General features: G+C 40.0%; 1 protein-coding gene across 1 annotated transcript in view; it reads right to left on the bottom strand.

Moving 5' to 3' along the window:
* The window catches only part of PTPRO (protein tyrosine phosphatase receptor type O), a 68,289-nt gene that overhangs the window by 14,280 nt on the left and 27,312 nt on the right, over positions 1 to 26,697 (bottom strand). The window contains exons 11-19 of the mRNA XM_008919827.3: positions 21,700 to 21,851; positions 17,905 to 18,025; positions 14,848 to 14,987; positions 12,078 to 12,210; positions 10,591 to 10,711; positions 8,639 to 8,707; positions 5,149 to 5,232; positions 1,899 to 1,934; positions 221 to 302 (exon numbers count right to left, since the gene is read on the bottom strand). Coding sequence (XP_008918075.3) covers positions 221 to 302; positions 1,899 to 1,934; positions 5,149 to 5,232; positions 8,639 to 8,707; positions 10,591 to 10,711; positions 12,078 to 12,210; positions 14,848 to 14,987; positions 17,905 to 18,025; positions 21,700 to 21,851 — 938 coding nt within the window. The remainder of the gene's footprint in view (positions 1 to 220; positions 303 to 1,898; positions 1,935 to 5,148; positions 5,233 to 8,638; positions 8,708 to 10,590; positions 10,712 to 12,077; positions 12,211 to 14,847; positions 14,988 to 17,904; positions 18,026 to 21,699; positions 21,852 to 26,697) is intronic.

The following is a 26,697-nucleotide window of genomic DNA, read 5'->3' as shown; positions in this document are numbered from 1 at the left end:
TGATTGTGATGAGGCACTCAAATGAGTTTACTAAATGCAGGCTTTAGCAACACCAACATCCACTTTTAAATTCTGCAGAAGTGGAAGTGAAGCTGACCCACCCAGCAACAGCTCACATCGATCAACACAGAGCACAGGAACACACCACACAAACTTAACATCTTGAAAAAGCTGATCTGGGCATGGCAAGTAGCAGAGGGCAGAATCCTCAGAGATTTACCTCAAATTGCAGAGAAAATTTGTAATCTGAATCTTTGGCCATATCCTTGATGTATCCGTCAAAATCATCCAGCTGGACAGGGCTTTAAAGGAAAAATACACAGAAATTAAGTAAAAAAAAAATTCAACTTTTGAAGTACCTTTCATTTGTTTCCCCCAGAATAGTGTGACTCTTGGGGATAGTCCTGTACAGGGTTAAGAGTTGGACTCAATGATCCTTGTGGGTCCCTTCCAACTCAGCATATTCTGTAATTCTGTGATTCTCAAGTCATAAATATGTATTTGCAACTGTTAATGCTAGAAAGCAACAATAAAGAGCAACCTTGTGTTTCAGGGCCACAAAATGTGGGTGTACTGCTCATTACAAAATGCAAGAGCACCAGAAAGAGAGGCTGAGAGAGGGGTACTGACCCCTCTGGGTGTGCTCAATGCTGCAGCTGCCAGTGCTGATGATAATAAGCACCCTGTTTAAAGGGATTGGGCTTGTTCTACCTGCAGGAAACCACTGGTCTGAATGGCCCATGCACCCTTCCTACAATTAATCACTAGCCACTGAATTGCTTTTGCAGGTGGGTGCAATCCCAAGGCACAGGTGGCACAGTAAGAGGTGGTGATTCAGGACTCCACTGCAGACCCACTCTCAGTGCCATCTCACCAATGTCCTTCTGGCACCAGAGCAGCTGCTGATGCTTCATTTAAGTTGCCTCTTGTGCCGTGAGAAATGTTGCTTTCGGATAATTTCACTTCTGGAAGAGATGCTTTTAAAACTCATCTGAGCTTTGCTCATGCAGAGAAATTGATTTCATATTTAGGCTTTGATTTTTTTTTAGAAGGTCCACCAAAAAAAGAATCCCCCTAAACCATCATTTTGGATGCCACTGTCCTGACTGCTTTCTTTGCTGGCTTTGGGAACTGTACACATTTGTCATTAGAGGTCAATGTCTCAAAGAGATATGGTGGTTAAAAAAAAGTGGCACATAACTATAGAAAATCCTGGAGAGCTTCAGCAGGTATGAATTAGCCTTGATTTAATGACTCCCATCATTCTACACACTTTTTCACCAGGTGAGGATCTATCTGCTACAGCAGAGGCACAGCCTCTGAACATAACGCAGAAATAATTAGGCTGACGATCTGAACAACGAAACACAGGTAAACAGCTTCCCTCACCTAATTATCATGCTCTAATTTACAAGCTACTGAAGCATGTACACAGTAATCTTCTCATTTACTTTGAGGCAATATGCCCAAAGGAACCTGCCTTATCACCACTTAATTACTCCTGTTTACCTGTTAGCATTAATGATCTAATGTTCTAGCAACAACTGTAATGAGAGTCTGATGTCAGGAGGGAAATATCAGTAGAAATAAATCCATCCCAGTTTCCCCCCCTTTGTCATTTTTAACTAAGGATAAGCTCTGTCGAAATCACTAAGTTGAATAATTGATCTTTTCCCTGATGACTAATTTTCTATCAGTAAGGAGCTGTTTTATTACAATCTGGGAGAAGAATTGCTTTTGTCCAATTATTGTTTGTTTTCTGCCTGCAGATATCTCTCTGAGGATATGTTTATCTAGAAGTTTTCTATATCTGTAACTGCAATACCACTATGACATGTACTCCATAATGCATATTTAGTCTAAGTCTTACTCCTTTAAATATCAAAGAAATTACATACTTGGTCAGCTTTCTCTTCTTTAATCCATTTTTACTCCTGTAAAAAGAAAAAAAAAACAAAAGAGAAGTGTTTTTCATTCATTAAACTATTGTCTATTCAAAGATAATACTGATTTAAGAATGTATGCTTCCTGGTCACCATCATACTCAGGAGGAGATTGATGATAATAACTTGGACAATTTTAAGCTGACAGCAAAATTTCTGTTGACTCCAGTGGGATGCATTTTCCACTCCATGGCTCTGAGAATGTGAAAAGGAAAACCCTTGGGAAAAGGAAAACCTGTGTCCTCTATAAATCCTGCCCCAAGGGCGTTGTTGGTTTTGGGTGGGCTGAGCCCAAAACCTTGGCAGGGGGCTGTGCTGCTGGGGGGAACGTGGCACCACAACATCCCCTGGGCTGCTCTGCTCAGTCTCCAGTGGGCTGGGAAACTGGATGTCAACACTGGAGAGCAACTGGGAATGAGAAGCATCTGTTGGGTAAAGGGAAAAGACCACCATTTGCAAACTTGAGAAAGGGTGAAGGAAAAAAAGAAAGGGCCTGTTTTATAACCTGCTTGTGATGATCAATGAAGACAGTGGCAAATATCCCACTGACCTCAGTGGGACTCAAGCTTAAACCTTAGATAACGTTAATTGACTTTTAACAGCTCGAGATAATTATGCCAGTCGTGTAATACAGTCTGCACATGATTTATAAGTGATATAATTCACTAGTGACAGTGATGAGCAAATTTTTCAATGTGTTAAGCAGTACAACCCAAGGGTTTGGACTTAAGAACTGCACTACACTAATTACCACCATGTGGTTTTTTGGAGGGGGTGTGTGTGTTCATTTCAGTTTTGCCACAAAAAGGTTAAGCAATCAATCAGACTAAATAGACAAAGTAAGCACCCTAGAATAATTTGGCTAGAGGTCTGAAAACACTAATCTCCTTTGTTAAATCAGCTAAAGAACAGATTCTTGCTTATTCAAAAAGAATTTTAGTAGTGTCATTTTTTTTCTTACTGGTCATTACACAATATCTGTTAATTTTCCATGTTATAATAATGATATTTTTAATTTCATGATGACATGAAAATGACTTCTAGATAATTTGGTTCATAGCTTCAATTAGGAAATCAAAGGAGAAGGCTTTTAAGCTTAAAACAGTGAAAATATACAGAAATAAATATTAAGAAGTGAAGTATTTTTATTTTTCTACCCCACTAAGTTTAGAAGTTAAATTAAAAAATGAATTTCCAAAATTAAGCTTTAAGAAATATTCAGTTTCTGGAGCAGCCACATCCTGTAGTGATTTTGGTATTTTGTCAAGGTACATTTCCACTTAGATAAGGAGTTTTGCCTGCAGAGTTAACAAGAACTATAGTAATATCAGCTTTACATTAATGCAGAGATTTACTTTGCACAGCTTTACTTTGCAAATACTACAAACCTCTTCAGCCTACCATGTTATCTGTACAGATACTACCTGTATAGTATCTGCACATTCATGTGGACTGTACACATAAACTCTCCATCTTTGAAGAATTCTTCCAATGAAATCCTAAAATTAATATCAGTAATTTATTCAACACATCTCTATCCCCTGTGACTATGGTAAACCTTTTAATGTTGGGCACATTGGAATTAATTTGAAAAGAAAAAGAATACCTAAATGTTCCTTATGATGGGGATGCTTCTAAGAATGCTTCTCCAAGGAACACTTCAAGAGGCAATAAAACAAACGATTGATATACATTTGTCAGCAAGAATTTCATGTGCTTTGATAGTCTCAAGAGGCCTTTGTTTCTTAGCATTGCAATTGTTTTCTGAATGTTCATAAATATTTTAAGCCAACTTGTGCACAAAACAAAGACATTTGAAACGTTAGCTGGTGTTTCATCTGTTATTCCATTTACTCTACAGATTAAAATACAAAGAGAGGGATTAATCTCACCTCATTCAGCTTCTGCTCCTGTGAATTTAATCATCTACACTAAACTAGGTAGACTGATTGAAGAGGAAACCTCTAAAGAAAGGTGCACATCTGGAAAGGTGAGTTAATGTATATTAAAAGAAAAAAAACAAAGGGGCAAAAGAAGACAACAATTCTTCTTGCAGGAGCTCCACCACTGTGCAGCTCGAGAGGTAGCTGGGTTTACATCAGACAAGTTACAAGTCAATATAATAGGAACCTTGGAGAGGTGTGGAAGACTTCCAGCTGCTCTTCAGCTGGGTGTGTGTAAAGAACATGATTTCATTTTCCTGAGAGAAGAAATGGACCTTTCTTCAGTTACAGAAACGCTCTCATTTCTGGGCCCACTGAAAATTTAGATGGGTTTTTTTTCATACCTACTGTGACTCAAGGGAACTCAGCCTCAGAAATCCCTGTGTTGAAGATGTTGATATCTGCTTGCCAGTGCTTTGGTGTCATGTGGTAAGACCAGGAAAAATAAATCTAAACTTCCATACCACATGTTTTGTAAATCCCTATAGTTTGGACTCAAGACCATCAGGAAATTAGGTTTCTTTACATAAATTAAGTGGTTTTCGATCATAGTAAATTTGTAGTTGTTTCTTAAATGGTTTGTAAAACAGTTCTGGTACTAAGTAGACCCATGGCTTTGTTAGGTATTTTCAAAAAAAGCCATCAGTTGTTTACTAAATCTTTATAAATTATTTACAGACTGAAGTATTAAATATACACAGATACACAGTGAGACGTGCACACGGTGATCCAATTCTTTCACTTTGGGACTTCTATTTGTATCAGTTCTCACTGAACTGTTTTTTTTTTCAAAAGCAAAACATTTACTGTGTCAGGAGAACGTAACTGCACCTTTAAAAAAACTGAGGTATTTGACATCACACACCAAACAGGTGGGGCATGATCAAGCAATTTTAGTAATAGAACAGCATCCACAGAAGTCAGTGCCAGGCAATGAACAGGTGAGTAACTGGGACACAAGAAGCCAGGATTTACAATGAAGTGGCAAAAATTGCAAAGACAGCAATGAGATGAATGTGATGACCACTGCAAGATTAGCTTTTTAATACCAAAATGGGTTGGAGCATAAGCAGATGAACCAGATGAAGCAGGGTAGCAAATACTTTGGTACCCACATCCTCTCCAATCCGTGTTCTAGTACAAGAAAATTGTATCTTCAAGAGCTTCGACCCATTTGAAAACAAAGGTATCCCACATTTTTCATGTAATAGGAATTAACACTGTTTACACATTGCATATGGAAAAACAAATAAATCACTTACCAAGGATTAATATAAAATGCCAAAAGATAATCAGTCCAAAGGCATGAGGGTAGCAGAGTTAGGAAAGCAAACACACTTCTACGCCTGTGAGCATTAATAGATAACATACATAAAGATGAAAAAGTGAGGAGAGTTAGTAAGACAAACAGAAATCAGGAGATCAGCAAATTCTATTTTAAAAATCAGCTAATCCCATAAATCCTTCTCCTTACTTACTTCTTAAGAATATTATTAGCATCCCTAGAATTTTTGCTCTCAGCCTGACACCCTCTGCAGGTTTTTCAGCTGTACAACATAAAATTCTATATGATTAAAATAAATGTGTTTTATAGTATTGATTCAGACCTGTTATTCCAAATTTTAAGAGTAAAAAGGGTATGAAGATATCATCAACAGGTTTATAGCTATTACATAGGTTGTACTAAGTCCATTTTCTGATGTTTTGAGATACTTCAGGACTGACAAGGCTTGTTTTTACCATATACAGCTATGATAATCTCCCATGTTTGTTCCTGCAAGTGATTCTGTGGGTATCAGAAGATCTATATCAGATATAAATTCAGATGCTTATAGTATCTCCTAATACCCTCCATTGAGTCAGATTTCTGAAAGCATCCATATAACATTTTAGAGAGTGCTTTAAATTATCTCTTAGGTTTTCAGCTAAACGTGGTTTAAACAGTTCTTCTAACTGTGGTTTCTACAAATAACTATTCACATCAGGTTTAATTGTGGCTAAAGGAAACTGGAGTACAAAATAATTCTAAACTTCTAAATCATTTACAAACCATTTACCAGATTCTGCTACACATTAACCCAGTAAACAAACATTTCTCCAGTGGAAGGATTTCTGTTTTGTTTTTTTTTTTGCCAAATACACCCTCAGTGTGTTTTTAACCCTTCAGCAAATCTGCTGTCTTAAGAAGCAATACCATCCTTCTGCAGCTGTTCTAAAGAGGAACTACAAAGTGAAATTTCCTTGTTCAGTACTCTTGGCTCTTAAAAGTCAGTAGATACTGTTTTTTTTCCCCTGACAAACAAGTCATGTCAAAATGTAATCATCTCTCATCTTTAATCTTCCAACCAGTGGAGGAAACTTCTGCCCAAACGTAGTGAAAACTGCAAGTTATGCTTTAATGGGTTTTGCTGCTGTAAAGAAAATGAGCAGTGCAGTTTCTGCAGGGCACCTTCCCCAGGCATTGGGAGGAATTGTGTGGGTCAGCCAGAAGCAAGAGCCTGTTCTAGTTAATCATATGCCATAGCAACTGCAGCATCAGGCCTTAGGGCTCATCAGTTGTTGAGTCTCTGTGGGACTGAACTGAGGATGAAATCTGGTTTTCCCTAAACAGATTTCTGGTGCCACAATGAGGTTTCCTTTAGGCTCAGAAGAGAGAAGTGATGATTTAGCTGGAATACACCTATTTCCTTTGGAAAACTCCAAGTGAGGTTTTGACTTCCTCTTGCCCTACAGAAGCAAAAGGAATTATTTAGGCCTGAGCCTCTTTCATCATCAAATCATCACAAGAATTTTCCACACTTTATCAAATCACGGGCTAATGTGCTTGAAAACCTAATTAATATTGTTCACTGATAAGGAGCTCTGATATCTAAACCAACTGATTTCATTCAACGTATGAAAAACGTGTAACTGCCCAGAAAATACAAAATTGCTTTCATGCAGTTATGTAGTCTTTCACATACTGCTCACATGTACTGAACAACTTTACTTAAAGAAAGAGAGGCAGAGACTGCTTATATCCTGAAAACTCTGCTGAGCTGATCTTCCCTTAGGAAGCACTGGATATGCCCATACCTCCCTTACTAGATTCCCTGGAATGACCCCAAGCAAAATGGGTTTCTTCATCCTTCTCTTTGGTACCATATTTACCATTTGGCTGCCTGGATTGATGGTGAATCTGGTCTTCACATTAGACAACAGAGGCAGACAAAACAACTCTCAGATAAATAGGGACCACAGGATTAGGGCACACTGCCATCAGTTACATAAAACTGTGGAGATATTAAGCAGGAATATTTTCCCCAATTTATATTTTTATAACATAATTTATGTGTGTGTATACATACGTGTATATACACATAGATATATACACACACATACATACACATGCACCAAATCAAGCAACAAGAACCTTCACTTTCACATCCAAACCTATTAATTCCCCTTCCCATTAAAAAAAAAAAGCCTTTTATGGTTTTAATAACGTCTGTTGCCAGTTTAATCATTTCATTCAAGCTTGGCTATTTAATTAACGTGAGTGTTTGATCTTCTGCCTTCTTTGCCATTAATATAGTCCAAGCAAGAGAAGCTGAAAGATGGCATACAGCATACAGCATACAGCTGGCTGCTATTAAAGCTGAACCAAGCAAGTGAAGCTTGTTTAATACCCAGTTAATTAGCAGCACAGTGAGGTATTGACAAGATTCACTGGGCTTGTTAGTTCAGTTTGCATGCTTATTAGCAAAAGGCTTGTTGTAGTGCGGTGTCAAACCATTTAATCCCGTCCCTGCTGGAAGGCTGTGTCCTATGAGATCACGGAAGCAGTTCCCTGCACACCAACTCTTCTTTCCAACTTCTTAGCTGTCAACAAAGTTGACCATGGCTGTAAAACCCAGGCACATGTTTTCTCCTCCTTACATACTGGAATGGGGCTGATGTTACGCTTTTAAATATCTGTGTTTGGACTTGCCTTGAAAAAGGTTTTTTGCAGAGATTTCTGCTGACAAAACTGCAAACCTCGAGTCTGTCATCCCCACTCATTTGATTATCAAAATAGGAGTGGAAATGACCATGCTGGTGCCAGTCAGGTAGCTCTCAAAGCCTTTTACTGCTATAAAAGCTAATCCTACAGACTTTCTTTGTTCAAATACTTCTTTTCAGCTGATGGTTTGGAGTCCATAGTCAGTACTTGCAACCCTTGCAGGTGGTTTTCTAGACTAGCAAGAATTTGTTTAGGATTTTTTTTTTTTAACAGCACTGAACATTAAGTTACAGTATATTGGAGTTTTGCAATTGCAAGGAAATTGTCTTGCAGTGTAAGGAAATATTAATTAATGCCACTGCATGAAGACAGTTGCTAATTAGTCATCTACAGGCAAGCTTACTCCTGGGTATAAATATATGGAAGTGCTAATGGATTTATAGATCAAGTTTCCAAAGTTGTGTTATTTTAGAAAATATGTCTGAAAGAGAAAGGAAAAAAAAATCCTCCCAAAACACATCTATGCAACTTGGCTGACATGTATATACATCATTCCCTACTAAAAACAGCAGGTGACAGAATGCATGTCTTCAGTCATCATTCAAAAAATAAAATACATTCAAGGAATAAAATACCACATTAGCAGGTATAGTAGTTTAATCCTAAAGAGGGACAGCAATGACATAAAAAATAGGCACTTTAACATTATAGATAATATTTGCCAAAAAGCAGAGATGGGAGAAAACATAAGCTTTGCTTCAAACACTCACCAGTTATAGGGAAGCTTTCCATCTCTCTCTAAAGATGCAAAATTCACAAAGGTTCCAGCCCCACATTCCCTGTTTCAGGAAGACCATTAGATAAAAAGTTAACATTTTTGGATTCACAATGGTTGCAGTGAGCTTGATTTAACACAGAAATCTTGGAGTTGCAGGAAAGTGCTGAACACTCACATTTGTGACTAAGTCTGAGATAATCTGTAACAAAAGGAACTGAAATCCCTTAACAAAATCAAATCCCTCGTCCAAAACCAATAAATGTTCAGCACCACCTGAGATAAAATTACCTAAAAATGCTTACAAAGAGTGAAGTGAAACAAGGGAGAAGTTGTTAATAAATTTCTCAAATAGATCTCATCTTCTGTCCAGATTTGTGCTTTCCATAGTCCAGCACTAGCACTGTTTTCTGGCCTCAGTACCGATGCTAAATATTTACCTTTCTATACTAAATATTCACTGTCCCCACTCTAAGGAGAAGATGTTTAATTGTGTCCTTTTAGCAGGACCATGGTAATTTTAAGTTGAGAAAATAATTGGGGGGAAAAGAAAAAGAATTCCTGAATAACATTCCAGGGAATTTATCACAAGTCCATTATTTTTGGCTATGAATTATAAACTGACTTGACTGTTTTTGATTTCTTGATTTAAGCAAACAATTGACTGCAGCTTCTTATTGGATTTATTTTTTAAAATTTCCTTCTGGGGTGTTTACCTTCTGTGGCTAGAAGCAGTGATGAAGAGAAAAAAATAAAAAAAGCTTTGGGCTGCCTGCACAGTAATTACATAGGAAAGAGAATTAATTTAGCTGGGATTTTCACAGAGATAGTTACATGTAAAAGGAATAAATCACATAATGTTCTCTGAAAGAGATAACCTGAAAAATATGTGTGATGTGGTCATCTGTTGTATGGAATACACAGACAAGACACAACACATAAAATGCAGTATCTACTAGGTAGTTAAGTGCAAGATTTTTCACTAAAGTTTTTTTACATGAAATAACTTCCTTTCTTGACATGGTACAATAAATTAATAAAAAATATATTACATAGATTTTTTTAAAGGATGAAGACTCCATGGCACATCCAAAACTAGGAGGTAAAACACATATCTAGGGTTTGGAGAAACTGCTGCAGATCACACATGCCATAACATAACCCAGACAAAAGCCAACTGATACAGGTAAGATCACCTAAAAAAAAGGAAATTGAATTTTAATAGCCAGGTACACGTGATTGGTGCAGACAGCTGAAGGTTCTGTCAGAAAAAGATAATTTTTCCCTTCCTCTGTGCGTCAGAACAAAATGGGATCATTAATGATATGAGTGAACAGCAGAACATGAGATCCTCCTGGGTTCATGTGTCTCTCTGCATAGATGGCTGCACCCTGACTGCACAGAAACACAAGATTTAGGTGAGCCCAAGCTGCAGTTCCCATTTGAGGGCAGACCAGCAAATACTCTAGAGAGAGATCTCAGGACACTGGGCACATCTTGCCTCACCCCAGGGGTTTGGCTGCCAGGGCTCAGGCCTCACATGGCCTCCAAAATGCATCATCCTGGACCTGATGAACAAACCATGTTATCTCCTCATATGGAAAATCTGTTCCAAACCATATGAAAGACTCATGAAACATCCTGGTGTCCTGCTTGTGTCTGGTTGCCTCAGATCCTAATTGTCATTTACATTCCCAACACAACCCTTATAAATTAGTCTTGCAAAGCTCAAAATGAGAGAAAGGTTGAGGCTTATAACTCAGGTCAAGAATGAAAGTAGATAGAGGAAGAAGACATGCTACTCCTAAACAGCAATAAAACAACTATTCTGAAGGCATCCTGTTCACAAGCATCTTGAGTAGCACATTCTTAATTGAAACTATTGTCATGATGTGTTTGTTGTTGTCTGATTTTTTTTTTTTGCAATTAGCATAAATCTGGACTTACCTGGCCATTTGTAGGTGTTTTCTTCTGAGTACAATAAGAGTCACCAGCAGCAGTCCAATCAGAAGGATACTCAGGATGGCTAACACAGAGATTACCACTACATTGGGATTCATCTCAGTGACTGTAAATACAAAAAATGATTCTCAGTTATTCAATTCAGAAGCAGTGACAACTTTGTTTTGTTTTGCCCTGAATTATGATAGTGCTATTTTTTTTAAACTGAACTCATTCAGAGTGTTGCAGAGAGGAAAATCTGCCACAAGAAATAAAGCAAGGTTTTAACCAGGTTTTTTCTCTTAGAATATTTCTTTGGCTTAGGAAATTTCTTTTGACTTCACTCTGGCATTTTTGTTAAACTTTGGCGTTTCTGATTTGTTTTTTTTTTTTTTTTCCTTCTTAACTGACATTCACAACTCAAGAGAAAATGGTGATGGTAACATAAAATACAGATATTCACCATCATCTATGTTGATCATCACATTTCAACTCAGAAGTTGTTCTTCAACAATAATCAATACTTTTTCTGACCCAGAAGCAAAACAATAGGCTGAGGCTCTGTACTTTACTGGGTGGATTGAAACTGATTAATTACTCTGGAAGATAAATTTAAACAAAATATTCTGTTTTAAACAATGACTGAAATCAACTCTCAGTAACAGCACCTTGATTTATTTTTGTTTCATATTACATGGTTGTGGACTATACTACTATGAGACTGGATACCCTCTTCTGCTCATTGTATATTAAAATCTCTCTACTTTGTGTGCTCAGAATAACTTTACATTCACAGTTTCTATGGAAGCATTTTTTAGATTAAAAAGCACAGAGATTTTTAAGCTAAGTATCAGCCACTGAACTCCATCATGGAGTGGTATTATGTACAGAACAAGTGACTAAAGCTGTGCGACTCCCCAGATAAGCAGAGATGACACCAAGCTCTGAGAAGGGGAGATTTTAAAGGAAAGTCCAGTGCTCTGACCAGTTCAACACCATTATTTTTATTTCAGAGCCAGTATAGAGCCAATCTTCATTACAAGTCTAGGGATCTTCCATCCTTTGGCTGGGACTGCTCAATGTCCTGCAGTGGCCTTTCCCCTTCTCTCTCACTTCTTTGATGAATGCAGAAAGCCTTAACAGCTCATGAATTTGATTTTCCTCTTGTTTGGGATTGGCTGAGAACACATTTTTCTCCACAAATGTCATCAAGCATTACCCTGATGTACAGTATTGACACCACAAATTAGGTCCCTGATTTCTAAAGCCCAGAACAGAATTGACCCTCTCTTTTATATTTTTCCAAGTCAAACTCCCTAGTGGGGACTTTACTAAGGACTTTTTAAAGCTGCTTCCCCATCCCATCCACAACTGGCAGCCTTTCCATGACACGAACAACCCTTGGGGCCAACACTACAAAGTGCAGCTTTAGAAAGCAAGGGGAAACAGATGAAGCTGGATAAGGAAGAAGAAAGCAGGGAAGTGCTGCTTACCCATGGTGGAAACCACAATGAAAGTGGGGATGCTGGGGCTGTTGTGGCTGAAGGTGGTCACGCTGCAGTTGTAGGAAGTGGCAGGGGTTAGGCTGGAAATGGTCACGACGTGTGAAGAGACGGTGACAGGTTCCTGTGGACATGGGGAAAAACACACAGAAGTTTGTCTCTCCTGCAAATGCAAGAGCACAAATCAGTGCTCCACATAATTGACCGGATAAAGCAAGACCTGGTGAAAGAAATCAGCACCTTGAAACACAGGGAAGGTGATCAGGACCTGCCCTTGAAAATAGACAGGTAGTCTGGCAGAAAAGGGGACAGGGATAGGGTGAAAACAGCAGCAAGAACAGCCCAGAGCAGCCAAAGGACCTCAATGCCTTTTGGGGAGGGGAGGATGGGTGCCTCACAGCAGGCTGGTCAGGCACATGCCTGGTGGGGGCAAGAGCTGTGACCTCCAGGACACCCTCAGAGGTGGGCAGTGCTCAGGAGCTCTGGTTACTAAGCCATACAGGCAGGAGGAAAGCAAAATTATTTTTATTCAAAGCACAGCCAAGACAGCCACAACCTCTGCACCCTCATATGAATGCATGTCATCTCTGCCTCTGAGGCAGCTCCTCTGGATGTGAGCCCTTTGAGTGGCCCAGGTGAAAAACAAAGCTAGAGCAGAGCCTTTTGGTAATAACTATGATCAGACATCCTACACCTCAGTTCTTCTAGCTAGAAACTCTTTAAATAACATATTTATAAAATGTTTTAATTACTATGACCCCGGTAAAGGCTTTTGTCATTTTTAAATGTCGATAAAACAAATGAAAACAAACACAGGGACTCCATGTGCGTTGACTGAAAGATAAAGCTCCTGAAGGTCTTCAAATTTCTATTCTGTCCAGTAAAATCACAGGTGGTTTGGAGTTGCAAAAACAGAGACACTGAACCAGTAGTTTAGAAAGGGAAGAAGAAGAGGTGTTAGGAATGAACTCCAGATGGAGAGTGCAAGATGCTGTAACAAGTCTCAAGTACTGTTTACAACAGCCTGTTTTCAGTCCTGGCCTAATCCTAGGCTTGCAAGGGCTCCTGTTGCAGTGCAATTCTGATGTGCATTATGCAGATGAAATCACATGGGCATAAGTGGAAGGGAGGAGAGTCTTATTGCCTGAGCTGAAAGGAGAGGCCACTCTTTGGCATTTGCACTTGGTTGGATGTTTTCCATTTTCCCCTCTGGGAAACTTAAATTAGTCAACCAAAATCCAAGATGTTCAAACCTGGAAAGCTCTTGCTTTCCACTTTGCTGATTTAAAGATGGAGGAAAGGGACAAAAAAATGTCCATGTAATTAGCATGGAAAATCACAAAGAATTTTCACCAGTTTATTTGGAAAGCATCCCTTCTTACAGCTCAAAAAAGGAGCCTTTCCTATTTTCTTCATAGAGACAGAAAAGACAGTGATGAATCCAATGAGCAGTGAGCTGACAATCTCTGCGCATTACCCCGTGCCAGACGTTCATGTCAACAAATGTGACATCCACTGAAGCATCTGCCAAGTGAAGCAGTCTTTTCCTGATGTTCTTAAACCAGATCTGCTCTGCCCTAAAGTTGCAAATCCTGTGGTACCTTCCTTACCTGATCGCATCGCTATTTTGAATCTCTGCTAAGTGATAATGAGTTCATGATCTTTAGCCATACAGAGTGAAAAACCAGGAATCTAGATGTGGATTCCAAACTATCCAAAAGATTAAAGTCCATTTAAAGATTTTTTTTGCCTTTAGTCAGTGTCTTTTTCTCTTTTAAAAGAATATTAGATAATTCAGATTGGTATGCCATAGGATTAAAGAGTGCACAAGTCTCTTTTGTGATAGTCAGTGGTTTAACTAGCTTATTTTTCACTTCTTTCCCGAATGTTTCCCCCTTATGTGTGACAGTCCACATGAGAAAATGATGTTTCATGGCATATGCTCACAGTGATTCACTATAGCATCAGCTAAACCACAAAGTAAACCTCACATGTTGCACTGAATGACAAGGAATTAAATCTACTACTGCTCTCTATTTTGCACTGAACAGCATTTTCAGTTTAAACACTCCTATATTCAGGTGGCCTCTGAGCACAAGTACCTAACTGGACAGAGAGAAAAGAAGGTTCATTTCTGAGGCTGAGAAAGTGAGTCTTGAAGAAAATACTCTGAGACAAAATGCATGAGGAGCAGCCACATTTGCAGCAGAAAGGTACTCTTTGAATAGCAATGAAGCTACTACTGAACTTAACTGGAACTACTACTTAACAGATCTCAAAACCAGAAATAAAGTGTGCCAGAAATAAATAGATGCTGCATAAAAGATCTCATGGCCTCTAAATATGTCTATTTTTTCCCATTCCTTATCAAGTTACCTGACCATTTTTCCCTTCTTGCTAATTGACATTCCCTTAGTTTTGTGGCCCTTTAGATTTTGCATGGCATTTTAGATCCATTTTCATGAGTAGCCAAAGCCTGACACCGTTGGATTCACATAGCTTCTGTCCAACTAGTTATCTCACCAATAAGAGAGAAGCCAATCTTAATATTGAAAAATAACAAAATATTTTAGCATTCGAAATGCTTTAGTAGTTTAGCTTTTAAAGGTTTAATTCTGAGCCACGTTATCACATTAGGTATAAAATGTCACTGGGCTTTACATGCACATGCCAAATAGCAGAAGCCAAACCAGAAAGATGCAAGGCCCAGTCTCAGTTTCAGAGATGAAGAGCAGAAACCAAAGAAGAGATGCTTACATACCTGGGCTTTTGTTTCCTGACCAGATCCAGCCTGCTGGCAGTAGACTTCAAAAAAATCAGCCACTCCTTCTTCCACCCACAGCAGCGTCACAGAGGTCTGAGTCTTGTTGACAGCAAACAATGATTTTGGAGGCGCTGGTTCTGATTAAGAGAAAAAAAATATCTCCTTTTATTAAGCTTATCTTTAAGTTTCCAGACAACTGAGAAAAATGAAAAAAAAATGAAAGCAGTGCCAGATGCCCTTCTATCCTTCATTTCCTTCAGATAAAATCTGCCAGTGTAAAACCTCTCATGATGATAGACTACCACTGTAAAATGGGAAGATGATGAAGTGTGTTGGTTTTTCTTCTCTATTTAAACTGTTCTCTATTTGGACAGATGGATAATTACTTCACTTCCCTTTTCAGCAGAGCCCTTGTTTGAGGATGATCAGTGGATTCTATTAATAGAACAATGTTAGCAGAGACTCTTTCAGAGAAGATGACTGTCCACCTGTTAGCAACACATTTGGCCTGAGAAAGCTCTCCTTCTCAAGGCCTGCCCCAGGAGATGATAAAGAAGCAGCTTCCCACAAGCAAAGACTGTCTAGGTTCATTTAATTGTTGCAGAAGAAATATTTAGTCAATTATCAATTTAAACAAACACTTACAGTCTTTTTGTTTTTTGGTTTTTTTTCCCCAGGCTAACATTTAAGGGTCTTAGGCATCCTGGGCTCTTCTGGTTTGCCTCTAGAGGTTGTGAAGTTTGGGCTGTACACTTCTGAACTGTTCTCCACAGTTTTCAGATTTCCTCATCTATGGATGTTTAATTAAAGCTGTCATTCTCAATTATTGGACTGATTCCAGGATTTTGACACACTGCATAAAATGAGTGATGCACAAGAACGTTTTGGTTTTATTGTTTTCCTTCACAAATAATTTGTTAGTCTCATTCTGTGAGATGCTGTCACAGGAACGTGGATGTGATGTGTAAGATCCACCACACAAAAGGGCACAAAGGACTTGTTCAAGTAGTTATAGACATTTTGGAGATGTATCTGATCCTGAAACAATCAGATCTGTGTTGGAGGCTGCCAAAATTACATTGGCATTATGGAGAGAGTTGGGCAGGGACTGAAGCACATTCACGTGTGTCACAGGGATTGCAGTGTATATATTATCCCAGCACTACAAAGGAAAGCATCCCTCTCCCATAATTACACCCATATATCTGCTCTTGGATTCAGAAACACATTCCATCCCTCACTCCAGGTAAAAAAAATGGCCTCAATTAAAATATGAGGTTTGCGTTTGGGCACCATCCCAAGCAAATCCTCCCTTTGCCTCCAGCAAATGGCTCGATTTTTCTGCAAGTGGAAAGTTGCCAGGATGAAGCAAACATCATGGAGGGAAGAGCATTTGGCAGGAAAGCTTAAATGACTGCCAAGTGCCAAGTCGTCTATCACTTAGACTCAGTTTCCACTACTGCTAATTACAATTCCCATTGCTCCTCTGAGAAACAGAGAGAAGGAAAACCTCTGGTAAAACACCCCTACTACTGTCTATTCAAAGTTCAGACATCATAAAGGAAAAAAAACCCACAACTCAACCCAATGAAGAACCCACAGGCAGAAGTCTAGAAGGGATTTATCAAAACATAATTCATTCCACCTTTTAGTTGTTGTAAATGAGAGGTGAAATACCCCCCTCAGTTCAATAAGTGCCTGTCCTTAAGGAAAGTACAGGAGGATACAACTGTGCTGCAGGGTGTACAACATGAATAAGTCTGAAAGATAAAGCTAGGTGGTATTTTGAAACACCTCCCAAGAATCTTTGGACAATTGTAGCACCCTCACACACCCACCCACTCAGCCACAGGGACAAACACACACGTAACTGCACACAGAAAAAAGGCATGGGGGAAACAGTGGACAGGGCTTGCAAAGGGAAGAAGAGATTCATAGAATTTGTCTACATCTTTCAAACATTGCCTTTGGTCAAAAGACCTGGAAGAACTTCAGATTGTTGCCTCTGCACTGCTTAGCCCAGCACCGTTTAAGCAATTTGACTAAGAGTTTTGAAAAACATAAAAGGACAATGGTTGCTTCAATACCTCTAATCCAATTAGAAATTACAGAGTACTTTAAACTCACTTCTTTCACTGTGACTCACAAAAGGTTTATTATTCATGTAGGGAAGATAATCCAGTTTGAAATCACAAACTTTTCTTTACCCACCTTCACAGTGGAGTTAATGCCTGCTAGAGCAATCTGGCACACTGGGAAATTTCACAATTTTAGGTACCTAAGACTCAACAATTCTAAGTACATTCAAAAGAGAAATAAAATTTCTTAAGGTACAATGGTGCAGTGTCTAGTCTTCCTCCCAGGTAAAGGAAGATGTTAGGCAGAAAGTCACATTTTAAAGTCTTTCCTTAAGGATCAAGTTCTCAAGTCATCTTTCGTTTCTTTGAGTACATTACACATATTTCACTTATAACAAAGGTGGATTCCACAAGCACAAATCTGACTGTTTTTCTCAAGAGCACTGTCATTGATGTTATTTAAGGGTATATTTTTGTTGTTTGAAGACTATGCAGATGTCCAGGAAGACAGGAGGGGAGACAGGAAAGCAGACCAGGTGGCATCTGCCAGGAGTGCAGACCCAGAAATAGGCTTCTCAGAAACAAGGAAGGTTCTGCTTTTTATTGAAAAATCAATCTGTGAAGTCTGAGTTGCCATTCTCAAAACCTGCATGTGTTCAAGACCTTAGGGAAGCAACTATGAAGGTGTGTTGTTGTCTCAGAGAGGCACTAAGTGATTTCCACTCTCCTACTTCCATTTACAGTCAAATTCTGACACTCTTACTTGAGCAAAACTATTTTAGAAGAGTAGCTTCACATGCAGGAACGAAACAATATTCACAGCAAGGTGAGGTGAAAATTGCAGCTTTGCAAAAGAAATGGGGTCACAGGTACATAATTCTGAAACAAGGAAGGTGCTGCATCTGCTGACAGAGTTACTTTTACAGTCAAACGAGAGAAGGAGTGAGTTTATAATTTACAAACAAACTTTTCTTACCCAGTTTCACAAGCTGGGGCAGGGAAGTATTGCTGCCTCTTTCAGTACAAGCAATCACTGAAAGGTTGTAAATGTCCCCCGGAGGCAAGCTCAACACTGCAGTCATCACATTGCGTGTCACCTGAATAATTAGACACACACCAACTTAAATATGATGCACACCATACACCTTCCTTGTAAAATTAATCTGGTTACTTAATATATTACAAAGGAAGTTCTGTGCATCACAGCAGATGTCTCCTGCATAGTCCAGGCTTGCTACATGAACCAGTTCCCACTGACAAAAACTATGAAAGCATTAATGTTTGGCAGAATAGCACAATGCAAAAACAAGACAATCTCAGGCTGCACTTTCCATATGAAAATTTATGGAGAAAGAAAATCTCCCTCACACACTGAGAGGACTCTTGCATCTAGATTTTTCAAGTTGTGCAAAATGCTAAAATGCTAAACAAGCCATGGACGTGGGTCCCTTGCAATTCTAGAGGAATTTAAATCAGGTCAGACACCTCTAAGAAGAGCACACAAGCAACATGTAGGCAAAGCCTTTACATATCCTACAAACCTGAAAATTAAATCCACCTTGGCAAGTCTAACACCTGCCAGGAGACCTGTTGACTTGACAATAGATCTCAGGGTCTGAGTTCATTCATCTGCAAGTTTGAAATCAGATATGACTCAAAACTGAGCTGAGCTTCAGAAGATTGTGAACTACTTCTTCCTGTTATTATAGTGGTAGCCTCCTCATTTCTCCAGGGTCATGGAGAAGGACACAGAACTCAAAACAGACTGTTTTTGGAGCACTTGTACACTATCTACAAAGGGCATGTTCAGGAATCTCATGCTGGTTTTCATAGTCAAGTTTCAAGATTAAGTTTTCAGTTGCAAGAGAAATTGACAGTTCTGAATAAAGACTAACAGGGCTCTGCACAAACTTTTCATCACTTCTCTAAAATCTGACCAACTCCTACGGAGACTTGGGAAATACACAAGGAGCAGGAAGAAAAAGTCAGCATTGTCTGACAGTGTTTCCTATTTATTTCAATAATCCCCTAAGAAAAACAACCATAATAACAATCTTAATAATTTCAGTAAATCACATTATGAGATTGCAATATAGTGACTAAGAGTTTAGGAGAACAGGTACACTCTTATGCCTGCAAGTGTGTACCCATAATTACCCATATGAGCAGGACCATAAAAGTTAGTTGTAAATAGGTCGTTGTAGGATTTTCCTAAAGAATGCTCTCTGTGTTCCCTTATCTTGAAAAGATATAAAGACAAACATTTCTAAAGACATCTCTAAAGCTTTTATTTTATTTGTGGATATACTGTATTGTAGATACCCTCTATTTTTAGTCTTTTGTTTAGGGTAAAATTACATATTCGATTTTGTTTTTAATTTGATTTCATATTAAATGTTTACTTTATATTCATTTAATATACAATTTTCATATTCAATGGAGCCACTTTGGAACTCAATCTTGCCACTTCTGTTAAGGATAACAAAAAGTCTTTCTAGAGATACATAGCAAAAGGAGGGGCAAGGAAAACCTCCATTCTTTATTGGACATGGGTGGGAACATAGTTATCAAAGATGAGGAAAAGGCTGAGGGATTTAACGCCTTCTTTACCTTAGTTTTCAACAGTAAGACAGGTTGTCCTGAGGACAGCTGGCTTCTGGAGCTGGTAGACAGAGATAAGAAGCTGAATAACCCCCCTGTAATCCAGGAGGAAACAGTAACCTGCTGAGCCACTTGGATCCTCATAAGTCTGTGGGACCAGATGGGATCCACCCAAGGGTGATGAGGGACCTGGCAGAAGAGCTCGCCAAGCCTCTCTCCATCATCTACCAACAGTCCTGGCTCACTGGGCAGGTCTCAAATGATTGGAAGTCGGTGAATGTCACACTGATCCACAAAAAGGGCCAGAAGGAGGACCCAGGAAACTCCAGACCTGTCAGCCTGACCTCAGTGCCTGGCAAGGTTATGGAGCAGATCATCCTCAGTGCAATCACACAGCAGCTACAGGATGGACAAGGGATCAGACCCAGCTAGCACGAGTCTGGACCCCTCAGTTCAGGAAGGAGGACATGGAGGGGCTGGAGCAGGTCCAGAGAAGAGCAACAAGGCTGGGGAAGGGACTGGAGCACAAGTCCTATGAGGAGAGGCTGAGGGAGCTGGGGTTGTTCAGCCTGGAGAGGAGGAGGCTCAGGGGAGACCTCCTCACTCTCTACAACTCCCTGACAGGAGGTTGTAGCCAGGTGGGGGTTGGTCTCTTCTCCCAGGCAGCTATCAGTAAGACAAGAGGGCATGGTCTCAAGCTGTGCCAGGGGAGGTTTAGGTTGGATATTAGGAGGAAATTCTTTCCAGAGAGGGTAATCAGACATTGGAATGGGCTGCCCAGGGAAATGGTGGATTCTCCATCCCTGGAGGTCTTTAAGATGAGACTGGATGTGGCATCAGTGCCATAGTCTGGTAACCACAGCGGTGTTGGATCAAGGGTTGGACTTGATGATCTTGGAGGTCCTTTCCAACCTGGCTGATTCTATGATTCTATGAATGGTAGAGAAATTAGATTTTTACTAGAAGAATAATAACCTTACCAAGATCATGACTTTTAGAAGGAAGAGAGGGATATAATTGCAAAAATTTTTTAGAATTTAGTTATTAGAATATTTTATTTGTAGGCAAAAAAATAAAATATAGAGTTTTCTTCTTTGTTTGGAACAAAGATCCAAATACTGAAAGTTCCTGCTGTTCAGAAACATTATCAGTTCTAATCACATAATCAGATTCATGCTGGAACTAGCTCCAGATGGATGCACTCTTGCAGCCATAAGGAATCCAATGAAAGCTATGCAGGTTACTGCACATAAACCCAAACAAAAATTGTTGATGAATTTGCACTTCTGCTGAAAATACACTTTCAATTCAGCATCTGCTAAGTCTTAAGTAGAATAGAAAACTTTCCCTTGAAAAAGACTAGACACCTTTCCCTTGAAAAAGACTGAACACTTTCTTCCTGCCAACTATTGAAAGGTCAATACTGGTGTAAAGACAGTCACAGGCCACAAGCTGTATGGAACTCCACTTCTGGCTGTACACATTCCTGTTCTGCAGTGCTCCACCACTATTGCAAACACTTCTCACTGTAAGTCCAGGGGCTGCTCTTTAGCTTAAACCTGCATCTCACTACCTTGCAGTGCCATGACTTTAATCCATAATTGGTGCCGCCAGATTTCTTTTTCTAAGTGAATTTTCAAAATGTTCAAGAGAATGTAGCAAGAAATCATCTAAATGTCTAGCAAAGTTTTCTAAGAAGTGCACACATTCTGTGTGAAATCCTCATCCCATTGGTTAGTGAAACTTGTATTCAAACATAAAATGAAAACCACATAATTTATAGGGATTTTTTAATGAAGTCAGAAAATGGAAAGTGATAGCACCTGGCTTGAATCAACTAAAAAAGCTCAGCCAGTAATGTACTCTGGTTATTAATACCTAAAAATTGAAAAGACTGCATCTGTTCAATAAAAAAAATACTGTTTTACTGTCTGCAGCTCAGAAGTTTATAAGATATTTTTAAATTATCCAAATTACTGGATTACCATAGAAACGTTTTGTTCTCTGGCTATTTTGATATCTGTGAAACTTTAAACTTGCTGCAACTTTGTAATACAAAGTTATCAGCTCAGGAAAGCAAGCCAAGCAAGCAACATCACCTCCCTCCCCCCCAAAAAAAGAATAAAAAAAGCCCAGAGAAATGAGCAACACAGTCCCTACTCATACTTACACTCTTCTTGATTTTCTTCTTTCCTTCTGCAATGACCATCCAATGCAGCATCCTGGAATGAGAAAGGTCAGTACCATCTCCTCCATAGGTCCAGGTGACATACAAAAGGTGGTTGTAATATTCTGTGGAGGTAATCTCTGGTGCCACTGGTGCTGAAGGAAGAAGGTACGTGTGTTATAGACAGGGTCTAACACAGTTGATTACCAAATCTAGTAATAAACTGGATCCTTCTTCAAAGGATACTGTTGTGAAGAGAATATCACAAAGTTAGCAGAAAAGTGTTAGTAAAAGCTACTGCATCTGAGCTTTAGCTGAAAGATGTGAAAGCTGTCACTGAACCTGGGAGATAATCAGAACAAAAATACACTTCTTTTTGCAATCTTTCAGTTTAAAAAAAAAAATCACAAAGCTACTGGCTGATACAAATAATTTTTCGAGTCAGCATTTATAATTGGAATTCAAAGTCAAGCTAAAAGCCTCACATATTACTTCATCGTGTTATTGCACTGAAAATAAATACTGAATAGGTACATTAAATAATTGTAATGGCTTTTCCACAGGAAAGCATACTGTCTTATCACTGAGCTCACATCTTCCTAGGAGGAAAAAGCCCAAAACCTGCAGTTTTACAAAGAACAACTTTTTGCATGGAAGTTATGACCACCTTTCTCCCAGGGTGAAAGTCCCACCACCACAGAGGGCAGCCACAGCTAAGTCACCTGAGCACCAAGTGTCCAACCTACAGGCACGTGGTAGCTACATTATTAGGTCTAAGGTGAAACAGCTCTTCTTCATCCTCTTCCTCCCCACACTCAGCTCCTGCCCAGTACTGTCCTCTGTGCTGCACAGCTCAGACTGCCCCACCACAGGCTGTTTGATGGCTTGTTTTGTGCTGGAGCTGCCAGCAAGTCCTTGGCTCCCTGTGCAGCCCAAGAACCATAGAATCACTTAGAGTGGAAAAAACCTTTAAGATTGAGTCCAGTCATTAACCCAGTACTGCCATGTCCATCACTAAACCATGTCCCTAAGCAACACACCCACGTCTTGCAAATACCTACAGGGGTTGTGAGTCGACCACCTGCCCTAGTTGGGTCTCTCACCATCTGTGTCAGGAAGTTTTACACCCCACATACTTTGCTTTGCTGTATTTCCAGCAGACATCTGGTAAGTTGGAGTCCCTCTAAAGAATGAGGGCTGGCAACTGAGAAACTTCTCCCAGCAGCTTCCCATGGAGCTCTGTCACTGAGCAGAGGAGTTCCCTACTTGGGCACACCTCCCATGGGGTTGCTCACTTCTGCTGTTGGTGCTGGCCTAAAAGCAGGGCACTCCCTGCAGCTGGCACCTGGGGCACCACATATTCCCACTGGAGCTCTGCCTGGGCAGCTGCATCAGCCACTTAGGGAGTCTGTGGCTTTCTGGCAGGTGGGCACCATTGCTCCCTGGTTGAGTTGGCAGGGCTTCAGCACTCTCCCTGCATGCTCTTCTGCACAAGCTGCCACGCCAGCTGCTGTGCCACATCCTGTTTTGCCTGCCCTGTTTGTGGCACTCCTGGTCACTGGCGCTGCTCATATGTGGGACGGCAGAAGAAAGATAGCAAGCTCCAGAACGACTCATCTCCTCCTAAAATAGATGTTTAAGATGAGAATTACCTCCTGGAGGTGTGTCCCCACTAACTGCAGAGGGAGCATAGTTGGTCAGCACACCTTGATTGCCTAATCAGAAGTTGCAGGTCCCCAGTGAGGAGTTAAGTTAACACTGAGTGGAAACCTAAAAGTGAAAGTCAGTGATGAGTAAAGATCTCAACACGCTCTCAAAGTGATAGCAGTGGGATAACCTGGATAAAACAGGTTGAATCTCTATATGCTTGGCAGATTCTCAGGCAGCAAAGTAGGGAAAATGGTACGGACTGATTGATCTTCCTCTGCACATGCCCCGTGGAGTCCAGCGTGTTTGTGCAAGGGCAGGTCAGACGCAGCTGCCTCCCTACCACCAGGGTCCTGGACACCAGCACAGCTGCGGGTTCTTCCAGCAGCCGAGAGGAGACGCAGGACGGCCTCGGAGCTCGGGTCTGTCTGAAGGGGCCACAAGATGTCACTGCTGCTTTCACGGAGGCTCCTATGACTTTGGCACTGAGATATTCGTTGGCGAGCAGATTTACTGAAGTAATCGCTGAGGAAGGCAGCAAATACAACGCACGGACAATTTAGAGCCATTTAGAAACGTTTAGTAAGATTATTCTCCCAAATTCATCATGAAGATGCCCTTTTATGCTGTTGAGAGGAAAAAGCCTAGTTTATTCAAAGTAATGTTTCTTTTAACTTCTAGAGTTCCCAGTCCATCCCTTCTCACAGATTGTGTATTCCTCACAATTTAAGGTCACAACTGGCATGAATATTATACACTAATAGTAATTTCCCCCTGTTCCTTATTATTGATGACATGCTTTCCCTCTTAATGTTCACACAAATGTTTGTTTTAGGTGTCTTACAACGAATGTCCAGCACATGTCAAATGAGACCAAGGCTTGTGTGACACGCTCCCCCAGCTCCACGTGCCACTGGGAGCTGAGTGGCACAGAGAGGTTGTAGGAAATTCCATCCCACTGCTGACCTGCTCCAAAGTGACAGCTAAAAGCATCCACAGGTAGCAGATGTGATGACAGTCCCCAACATCAAGAAGATTCTCTGTCTCTCTCACTCCTTTTGCTTCTCCAAAGATAAAAGCATTCTCATTGTAAAAACAAAATGCTGGTGGTTTAAAGAGTCCTTACTTTTGTTGCTTTAAATCCAGCTGTTTACAGCAGGTGGCATTAAACTCATTAGTCACCACAGCAACACTGGCAGCACCACAATCTCTCCCTGAGTTAAAATAACAGTGTTCAACTGCTGCTGCAGGAGCCTGAGAGAACAAATGCTGCTTCTGACAAGTCTCTTGGATCCCCCAAATCTCCTCGATGCTCCTGGGGACGTCTGACTAGTTGTCATGGGAGAGAGCTATATATCATCTGGTGTCTTGTAATACCCTTTTCATTCAAGTTCTGCAGTTCAGTAAAGCCCCAGCCTCACTAGAGACTCCATACAAGCAGTGGGATCCTGCTTTAGGGAAATGGTTTATCCACTCTGAGCTTTCTGCAAGGTGCATTCCCAAACTCCCAGATGATCCTTCTACTTCGTTTTTAAAACTCAAGCTTATGTTCCAGGTGCAGAGGTTAGCTCTCCAGTTATACACAGAAGAACTGACAGATGGTGTAGTGTCAAGACTATGAAACCTCCACTCCAGTATGTTAAAATTTAAGGGCTTTTTGGTGTGGTTTGTTATTTGTTTTAATTCCTGGCAACCTGTGCAGGGGAGTTAGTGCTTTTGGAATGATGCAGAAAGAGACCAAGTGCTCCATAAAACCATCTGTTCCCTCTCTGGAAAGAAAGAGGCTGAGGGTGATAAAGAACTCTGCAGCCCCTTGATAACTCAAAAGAGTGAAAAGGCAGCACCTAGGGGGAACAAACATTTCAAACCTGCAGACTTGACAAACTGGCATGCCATGTTCTCACAAGTTAGCCCGTCAGCAGTCCCTGGACAAAGTTGAAGAGATTGCAAGTAATAAGGCAATCAGAAGACAGGAGTGTGGTGACCATTTATTGATAAGCACTTGTAATTTAACTACATCAGCTTTCTTTGTTAGGACTCTTCACTTAAAATCACAGTGTGATTTTATTAGCTCATTGCTACTTAACACTTCCATCAGTATTCTGAAAAAGCAGCGTTGATGAACCACTCAAGTAATGTGGCAACTGGCAGGAGTGGAGGATTTGGACAGTGCTGTGCTTCAAATTTTGCCCCCTATGCTGGGCCTGCTCAGACAAAATGTGTTTCAAAGTGCCAGGTGCAAAGTTGAGTCTTTTTGGAAAATGGCATGTAGACAACATTCCCCAAATGATAAATTTTGTTAGACAGCCACATAGTAGAAGTAAATCAACATAGATCTCCAGTGTCATGCTACAGCAAATGCAATCATCTAGATACACAAATGGGAGAGCTTTGAATAGGGAGCTGATTTTGCCTCTAGGGGAGTATTCAGCAGGCTGGTATTATACTTCCAGTTTTTATGTACTTTAGTAAAGACAGGAAAAATTAGAAAGGCAGAGTAGGGAAAAAAAGTAACATGAGAAAACACCTTACAGTGAAAGCACCCAAAGAGTTCAATGGAAGCAATTTATAAACAGAAAAAAAGTGAAGCTAAATTCTGTATAGAGAGCAGAAAGAAAAGCTTTGTGTCTCTTCAAACAATATGATAAAAGTGCAATAAGAATTTTGAACTGTATATTAAAACTAGAACAATTCAGACCAGAAACACAGGGTGTAAACTTTTGATAGTGAGAGGAATTAACTATCAATACAACTTTCCAGCTGGATATTTTCACTAAGGACCGGGTGACCTTTTTTAAGAGAGATTTTGTCAATCACAAATGTATGACATTAAGAGATTCATCCATTTCTGGTTTTGTCTACATCTGCTAGTTAAGAAGTTGATCCATTTTTCATTTAACAGCAGTAGCAGTCCTTACTGTCATCATATAGAGATTCAGACTGATGCTGATGACAGCTTATATTTTAGAAGAACCTTAATCTCCCTCATTTCTCCTGCAGGTTTCCAGAGACACAATATTGAAGTGAGTGTCCCACTGGAACATTTCCACTCTAAAATGCTGAGCCTGGTACCCAAATCAGTTGGAAAAGACATTTCTTCCCTCATACAGCAACCAACCAGCTGGAAAATTGCTTCCTTACAGTGCTACAGAAAAGTTGATTGATGCCAAAGGACAATGAATATCCCTGGAGACCCTTTACGAGTCTGTGGTGGGTGTTATGAGTTTCTGATACACTGGAAAAGTGCCAGAATTTGTCTGCACTGTAGGTTAGGATCAGACATCTCAGTATGGGAAGGTTTCTGTTGGCTTCAGTGGAGCTATGACTTAACCCACTGATAAACTTTCTATTGTG

This window comes from Manacus vitellinus, unplaced genomic scaffold (genome assembly GCF_001715985.3).
Source record: "Manacus vitellinus isolate BGI_N305 unplaced genomic scaffold, ASM171598v3 scaffold_5_pilon, whole genome shotgun sequence".
NCBI classification, from domain to species: Eukaryota; Metazoa; Chordata; class Aves; order Passeriformes; family Pipridae; genus Manacus; species Manacus vitellinus.
Note: the sequence above shows the minus strand (reverse complement) of the source record. Positions and strands in the feature narration are given on the sequence as shown.